The 9,066-nt window shown below is 33.8% G+C and overlaps 1 protein-coding gene and 1 long non-coding RNA gene across 2 annotated transcripts; both read left to right on the top strand.

The window, feature by feature from the left end:
* Positions 1 to 863: 863 nt before the first annotated feature.
* LOC122020279 lies at positions 864 to 5,790 on the top strand. The gene is made up of 2 exons (XR_006122169.1): positions 864 to 1,004; positions 5,362 to 5,790. It is a non-coding gene; the product is annotated as an uncharacterized LOC122020279 (long non-coding RNA).
* Positions 5,791 to 7,975: 2,185 nt separating this feature from the next.
* Positions 7,976 to 8,821, top strand: LOC122020278 (FCS-Like Zinc finger 2-like). Its single transcript, XM_042578146.1, has 2 exons — positions 7,976 to 8,257; positions 8,366 to 8,821. The coding sequence occupies exons 1-2, from the start codon at positions 8,139 to 8,141 to the stop codon at positions 8,574 to 8,576; spliced, it is 330 nt and encodes a 109-aa protein (XP_042434080.1). The 5' UTR covers positions 7,976 to 8,138; the 3' UTR covers positions 8,577 to 8,821.
* Positions 8,822 to 9,066: the final 245 nt, after the last annotated feature.

The following is a 9,066-nucleotide window of genomic DNA, read 5'->3' as shown; positions in this document are numbered from 1 at the left end:
GTCCAATTTGACTAAATTATTTTAATTACCCAGTTCATCTGATAGACCCTACCAATTTAGGTTCATATTCATGATTTATTATTGGGATATGATGTAAAGGTGAATGCTTATGTGAGAAATTAATTGACATTTTCATAATTGCAAATGAATGATATCTAGGCAAAAATAAATAAATTAATAGGGCATTTATTTTTTATAAGATTGTCAAATAGTGGTATAAAGAACCTGCCCTAATTATTTATTAGTTTCCAAACACTACATCAAAATCCTTTTGTTCTTTGACCCAAACTAGTCATTTGATCTCGGTGTAGTTTTTATATAGACAGTATGACTTTGACATGTCTAAATTCTTTTGGAGAAGAGTAGAGATATCACTCATTCTAAACAATTTCATGATAAAATTAAATCATGAGGAACATTTTATTTTGCAAGAGAAAATTTTCAAACACATATTTTATATATATTAAAAATTAATTCTAAAATATATTGGAACAAACACCTACCTAAATATCAAACTATGTGAATCCACATTTCACACAACTTTGATAAACAAATTGAATTGATCAATTTACAAGCTCTGTTTGTACTCTTATCCATACTTTTGTATTGCACTTGTAATGTCATATAAGATTTTTAAATTATATAAATTAAAATAATATTTTAAGCTAATACATAGATGTTTATCATTTACATAATTTTTTTAAAAAAATCCAGTGAAACTTTATTTTTATTAAAAAATATATTGGCAAATTAAAAGTCTCCCAAAATGTATGGGCCTACCTTTGTTTGGCCCGGCCCAATTAGGAGGTTAGGTTCCATTAGAGGGCAAAGTGGAGAAGAACTGCAAACAGATCGGAGATTGGAGAGAGCGAGAGAGAGAGAGAGAGAGAGACAGGTGAAGAAAGATGATTTACCGGAGCTGGTCTCTGATGTCGTCCACGGTGGTTATATGGGGAAGCGTCGCCGCTGCTGGCCTCGCCGGGATTTTCGTCTTCGGTGGCAAGGTGTGTTTTCGCAGGCTGTTTTCTTATTGTTCTTCAATTATTTTTCGGTCATTTATTTCTTTTTTTTTTTTTTAAGTCATTGGATATTTGAATGCGTTGGTATTGATGCTGCGACCTATTTTTTATATGGGGAAAATGATTCTTATGCCGTTCGGAAAAAAGAAGGAAAAGTAGGTTTTCCCCTTCTTTTAGGGAAATCGAGTTAGTTGATTGTCGATTCCTTCTGCCTCCATTAAGGCAACTAACGGAAAAGATATTGTATTCCAACCAATCTGTTCAAATCTCCGAAATATATGCATACTTTTCTCCCTCCATTCCCTGCTAACCGGTACTACATTCGCCAACCAATCCGGATAATGTGTTGATCTAAGGTATGAAATTTAATCTTCGTGTAAAGTTTACTTGTTGGTGCGATTTCTTTCCCTTTAGGGGTTGGGATTGTCATTATTCGGCGCCTTAACAATTGTGTGGAAATTGGATGCCTTAAAAATTGTGTGGAAATTGGATGCCGCAAGTACGAGAAGTTAGTTTCTTGTATGTGAATTGGCATGCATTCTGTTAAATCGCTACTAGATGCAGGAGATTGACTTGCACTTAGCTTCTGTTGTTGGCAACTTCTTAGTGGAAACCAATGTTAAGTTGCTTGTATATAGTAAAATACATAGGAATAGAGAATTGGGTTTGATGCAGTTTTTAACCACATTTAACTTAACTGGGATGGCATACTGAGACAAACAGTGATGACTATAGGTACTGAGCAAATTAAATGTTGTGGAATAACACAGTGTGAGGTGATTATTACACTCTTAACATAAGAATCTATACATTTAAGGAATGTTAGACAAGGTCATGTAAGATACAATGACTTGAGGGATGGCTACAGATAAAAAAAATTATATCTTGTCAGGATACTTATCAATGTTATTTCATGTTAATTAGAAGCAAATAGATCATGGTTAAGAAATCAATATTTAGTTTGAGGTGAGAAAAAATAACAGGAAGTAGATATTTGTCAATTTACTTATCCGCTCAAAAAGAAGACATGAGTAGTCTTAGGTACATTGATAAGCCTTTCAGTTCAATCGCCATTGTGATTATGGTTGATCAAGAACCCCAAAATGTTTATTCATTGGGCATAAAACAAACACAATACGTCTACCTTATCGTAACTTGTCTCTTGAAGTATAGAACACTTTACATCTTGTTTAAAGCTTGTAAGTTTATATTAAATTCCAATTTCAATTATTAAGGGCAAATTACAATTTGTTTGCCCATTTTAGCTCGCTTTTCCTCTAGTACTTCACTATGTTTAGGGATGGCAATGGGGCAGGTTGAAACTCGGTCGTAATAAACCCGTCTTGGGTTTAGACCCGCCTAAACGGGTCTCAAGGCGGATTCGGGGCGGGTTACGGATTTAACCGGACCCACTCCGTATAATATTTTTTATTTTTTATTAATTATTAATTGAATATAAATTGATAATTAATTTTTAATTGAATCAAAATTGATAGATTTTAATTTGTGATAATATTTTTTGGTTACAAAATATTAGTAATATAAATGATGAAAATAAATTTAATGTTTAATTAATTTTTAAAATTTTTTATTTTGTATTTCAAAAAATAAATAAATAAAATATGGCGAGTCTAACCCTGATCCACCCCGTCGTGAACGTTCGCGGGACAAGGCAAGTCCCGGGTTTGGCCAAACCCGTTCTAACCCGGACCTGTTGCCATCCCCTATGTTAGTAGATACTACTAATCATTATCACAGTTTGAAAAAAATAAATACCCAAAGATAAAGTTGTCATTTTATGGGACTAAATCCATATAGAGTTATTTTCTTCCACAATATGTTTTTATCCATTATATCTCCACGTCAATCATCCCCTTCCCCACGATGGACTCATCAAACTCTATATTGGAGAAACTGACTAAAAGATGACAGCCACTCTTGCACATCTTTGTTGAACATGGTATTTGATTATATCAGCAAGGTTGGATCTGATGTAGTGAAAGTTATAGTTGTCAATCCCATCATGCTGCCTTTTCTCAAGTGACAATTAGACGGTGATATATCTGCCCCAAAGCCTAGAGCACCTCACCATGGGCAGGGGTTGACTGAGGAGGTTTGTGCCACAATCATGGGGTGTCGTAGAGGCTTTCTAGAAAAAGCACATCATTGTGTCTATGGTGTATGTGTCAACTTTTTTTTACTTCAGGTACTTTGACAATTGCTTAGGTGGCATTGATAACTTGAAGCGGAGGAGGGAGTTTATTTTTGGCATGACATTCTTCTGATTTGCGAAAAATGGATTGTTGCCTAGTAGAGTCAATGAATCACGCTATTTTTGGATTAATTCAAAGAAAATTCACAAGATAAGCATGATACATGATGTACTATCATGAAAATTTGAGGATGAAAGAGAAAACAGTGAAGAGACTGCTGTTCAAAACCATGGGTGGTAATGGCAGATGGGTATTTTGCTAATGACGTCAAATGCACATGGGTGAAATGCTTTGTTAATTACCACAGGTCGGTTACTTGAGAATAACCCAAACCATAAGTAGGTTCCCTATTTTTTGATCTCATCCTTAACAAAAAGAAAACCTTTCAGATTTGAAAAATGTTAGATTTATACCCTCACTAAGGTAACAGAGATGAAAATTACGAACAATAAGCTGTGAGTTCAAACCATGTCTATCAGAATTAGTGATATCAAACCGAAAGAGACTATTTGAGTTGGATTAATATCAGTAAATGAGAAATTGACCATCTTGCGTAATTGGGAAGTTTAAAAACTAAATATTTGAATATGAGTTAGTCTCCCTAAAAACTAGAAACGTATATGGAATTGCTTGAATTTTGGTTAAATTGAAAAGAAAAAAAGTGCAATCTATGGGAATTTGGTTGTCACATTGATTGTGAAAAACTTATTGTTCCCTGTGTTTCCCAGAATGAATCATAATGAACGTATTTAAGGAGGCAAGTCTTTGACGCTTGCTTATAGTCTAACTTAAAATAGCTGGCCTTGCAATCACTCACAACTTGTCTTGATTAATTTTTCGCCGTTGCTATTGTTCTCAATTTTCCACTGGCCAGACCAAGTGACTCATCATTGCCTCATTGTATCTTGTTTAGTATCAGATTATGATGAATCAGAAGAAACATAGTATCTCAATAATCAAGGGCCACAAAACCCTCATCATACCTGATTAGAATCCACTTGAAATCCCAATTTAACCCATGCCCTAGAACATAAAATATTGGATAATAATATTATATTGTTTGATATTATTATCAATAATCTAATAGTTATAACATTTTCAATAATTTAATGTTATTTAATATTTCTAAAGTATGCTTTTATAAAATAATAATATTGATTAGTTATCTGATGATGATAAGAGTAATATGATACTTTGTTCATCTAATGATCATATATTATGTAGTATCATTCTAACTTCAATAAGTACTATTTTTATTTATATCGTGTGGCTGTTAATATTTCAATATTTAGTGAAACATAATATGCATTTATACTAAGATAGAACATCTGTTATCTCACATATCAATTTACCTCTTCTCTTTTTATGATCTTTTTATTAATTTGAATTATTCCATTTCTACAATTCAATATGATCAATACTGACATATTTTGACCATCTGATTTCAGTATCAATCTTAATTTTCACAATTATGATCCCAACTATTTGGCAATTTTGGGATGAATTGTGTCATTTGTAATGTTCAACCCTAGAAAAATTCTGAATAGGTCAATCCTGTATTTTATTTTTTGATGTATATGTGATTTGATTATAAAAGTTGTATTTTATAATCTGATATGCTTGAGTGATTGTTAATTGATATGCTTGAGTGATTGTTAATTGAACCTTTAGAATGACACAAAACATAAGAACAAAGCTCTTTGCCAACTACACTTGCTTTTTCACTCTCATGTATAAACTTGTATTTATGGTTTATTAGATAAAATACTAATTGTAGATTCCTCTCATTGATTGAAATATAAGAAATGAAAGCCTATTTCTCACTTTCTATTAACATTGAAATATAAGAAATGAAAGCCTATTTCTCACTTTCTATTAACATAAGAGTTGGACCCACTCATTTTTTGGGAAAACAAATTAGCCCTATATATCTGGATAATTCTCTTTCTTGGGAATTAGTTTCAGACAACTTCTATGCAAGATATAAGAGTTTAGGTCACCTCTACTGTATAACTTGAAGCAACACTTAACACTCTTGTCTTGCCATTCGAATGGACAGCCCCCGGCTGGCTAAAGGCTTCATTACACATCATTTTATGTTCACGACTGAATTGCCATGGAACTCACAGGAGAAGTTTCAAGAATATCTGAACCGCGAGGGTGCAAGGCTTCGACAGCAAGATAGGGCCAAGATTGAAGCAAACAGAGCCTAATGGAGTTAGAACCCAAATGAAGCTAAGATGAATCGCATTCCTAGCCGTCTTTATTTCCCGTACTGTTGCCGTTTCAGGTCCAATAAATGTTGTCGATCGTCACAAACTTCCACTGCAATTTGGTCCCCTGGTGTGGTCCAATCCAAATAAAACCAATATAATACAATTTGAAACTTCTGATGCCTCGAACTGCGTGCCAAATTTTGGTAGTTTGATTTTTATTTTTTTTATTGTTTCTAAGCAAATTATTTATGTTTAATATGGTGATTGGGGTGGCACCGTGAATTAAAGAAAAGAAACAATGAGAATCCTGGAATAATATAACTCTAGTTGTGAGTCCTTTTATATTGGTTTTGCTGTGTGTTTTGCTGTATGCGCGGGTGGAGGGAAGGAGAGTGATTGTGATATTTGTTTTCTTTTAACAATTTAGATGGTACTTTTCTCTATACAAGAATCCATTAGCACCAGGTTTAGTGGAATGGGAAAGTGGTTTTGCTGGTTGGTGTGGCATTCTCCTTAGCGTAGGACCAGTCCACATCATGTTGCCGTGGACATTCATTCATTTCATGAATAAAATACTAAGATCAGGCCCTCAGTAGAGAAGAAGAATTTAGAATTTGGAAATGTCCAATTCAAACCTTCCATTCTTCATTGTGTAGGAAAAGTTTGCCAACACTTTGAAGGTTGTGCGGTTTGCACTCCTATTAATTTGATACTAACTAGTTTGTCTATGAGGTTGCACATCTTTCTTCATTGTCCTGGAAAATTCTCAAATAATTGATTTATATCATGGCAACGACTTCTTTAGACATGCGCACCCACTTTTAGTCGCCTAGAGATATTATTGAGCTTTTTTCATAATTATTTGGTACCAGCTACATGAAACTATTTGGAAAAAAAATATATAGATTTGTTACATTAACAGTCCATAGATATGGAGGAAGGTAAATATAAGTATACATGTGTTAAACATATGGTAGGATAAAATTTAAGTTATTTTCTGATCATTACATCAAAGATATTATGTGTTTACGATCTGTATTACGTCCTGGGCTACATGAAACTACTTGAAGACTATATGCAATTTGAACCGTTTGTCTAGTTTCTCCTTATAAAACAATTTAAAATAAGGTGTTATTTTAGTGCCGACTTGTCTAATATCTCCTTGTAAAAGAATTTTCAATGAGCTTCTAGTTTAGAGTAGTTATTAAAATGAAATATAATTGATTGACACAATCCCTTAGGAAACGTCAAACTCATTGTCTCTTGGAAATTACTCACTTGAAAAGTGGCCTTAATTAAATTATGGCTATATGTTCATGTCACCTATTCATTCTTCTTCTTCAAAGGCCATTTGCAATTTGCAAGTTTCTCAACTAGTTTGCAACTTGCCCTGGTGATTCAATCCAAGAAACACAATTTGGAGGTGGGGCATTGCATTGTTTCAAGGAAGAAATAATAATAATAATAATAATAAACTACGGACCAAGCTAGTTTAGTAAGTTGTGATTGTTACAAGTAAAAGAAAAATTACTCAAAATAAATGCGAATGTTGAATTTTACTAAAAGATGTATATTCCTAATTAATTTCCCCCCCAAAAAATATCTTTTTAAATGTTATTTTCTTTAAAGAATATCCACAAGTCAAATCAAATGCCCTTTTTTATTCATATGGTTAGAAGAGCGTTTATTTTTTAAAATTTATCAAAATAATATTTCATTCTGAAATATCCTTCAGTGTGTCATCTTGAAGATTAAAATTACTTTTCACTTTGGAGTAACTTTAATTTAAATTACTTTAAGATTTTAAGATGATGCATCGCTCTAAAGTGTAGTTTTTATCAAATTTTAGTCAAAGTTGCTCGATCATGGAGTAGTTTTGACTCAATTATAAATTGCTGCAATTTAAGATGTGCAACTTTGATTAAAATTGTTCCAGGATAATACAATTTTGATCAAAATTAAAGTGTATTTTTTTTAATTGACATTAAATATTCAGCTTTTCTAATTGACTAATAAAAAAAATAAAAATATACTCCTTTTTTATTTTCTGTCATATTCAATTCAAATAAAATTTTAAAAATAATATCCTAATATGTTTATTATTAGTGTCTACACACTCAAGTTGTTAAAATTGTAGCTATAGCGAGTTGATTTATAAATCTGGTTGGGACTTCAAAATGGGGTAAAATGCATGTAAACTAGCTCACAAATTAATTCACAGTGAATCTTCTTTATTACAATAAACCTTTTAGATATTTACAAATTCAAGTTGACCCCAATCTACTATACAAATTAACTTATCACTTCAAAATCAGAACATTGTGTCATGAATTTTGACCAAAGCGATTTTTTGTTTCTTTCCAAAACTGATTTACAAAATGGATACAATTTTATGGCAAGCTTATTTACAAAACAGCTTGCGACATCAAAATGTGCAAGAATATTTATGGATCTACCTTTAAAAGAGAATTTTAGTTAGGAATCCATTATTTATTTATTTTAAACCCAGGTCGTCCAAAGCTCAGCCAATAGATTTTTGCTTCCTGCTAGTTTTTCCACCCCTTGGTTTCCCTTCCCTTTGCGGCCATATAACTCGCTGCACCTGCCTCCTCCTCTACCTTCAACAACTGAACTGAACTGAAATTCAGTGCCCTCAAAGAGATCCCAAAGCTAAGCTCACCATCAAGACCATGTCGTCCCTTAGGTTCTTCGGCGACAACCCCGCCGCCCGCCTGCGCCACCACTTCCTCGACGCCTGCTTCCTCTGCAAGAAGCCCATCGCCCGGAACGAGGACATCTTCATGTACAGGTTCGCTCAAACAATCGACTATACTGATCGAGATTGAGGAAATTAATCAATTAATTAATTAATATGCCGAGGAGTGACATATTCGGATTGTGCTTTTTTGTTTTGCAGAGGGGACACTCCTTTCTGCAGCAGGGAGTGCCGGTGGGAGCAGATGGACATGGACGAAGCTCTCGAGAACGATCGAGTGAACTCGTTGCCATTGTCGACGTCGTCGCTGCCTATGAAAAGGAAGCCGACCTTGATCGGTGTTCCTTCTAACTGTGAGGAGAAAAACTGCTTCCGGGCCGATGCTACTGGTTGTCGCTGGCTAACTACTTGATCAGAAATGAAGGAATCGATCGAGGACTCCTGGACCATGTTTGATGTGCACCAGAGGAGTTTCTTATTTAAAAAAAAAATTAAAATCATGCGTTTATTGACAATTTCTTTTGTTAGGAACTGGTTTTCTTCGAGCCTTCCAAGGATATTCGCTAAATAATTATTGATGACTATTTATTTGTGATGGATGTAAATATATATTTGAGTCACCGCCAGTTCCACCGTATGAATAGATTTCCCAATGAATTTGGATTTGATATATTAAATGTTCTATCGTTCAACTCACTTTCAAAATTTTGGGACTGTTTTGATAGGTGATCATTGATCCCCTTGCATCAAATATAATGTACTAGTGGTGGCGACTTGTTGGAAAGAGATGAACTGGAATGAATCCATGCTTAGGAGAGAACGGAAAGAGATTAAAAAAAAAAAGTTTCCCCCTTCTTTTAGGGAAATCGAATTGGTTGATTGTCGATTCCTTCTTAATGGAA

The sequence above is a fragment of the Zingiber officinale genome, chromosome 9A (genome assembly GCF_018446385.1).
Source record: "Zingiber officinale cultivar Zhangliang chromosome 9A, Zo_v1.1, whole genome shotgun sequence".
NCBI classification, from domain to species: domain Eukaryota; kingdom Viridiplantae; phylum Streptophyta; class Magnoliopsida; order Zingiberales; family Zingiberaceae; genus Zingiber; species Zingiber officinale.
This window is presented reverse-complemented; position numbering and strand designations above follow the sequence as displayed.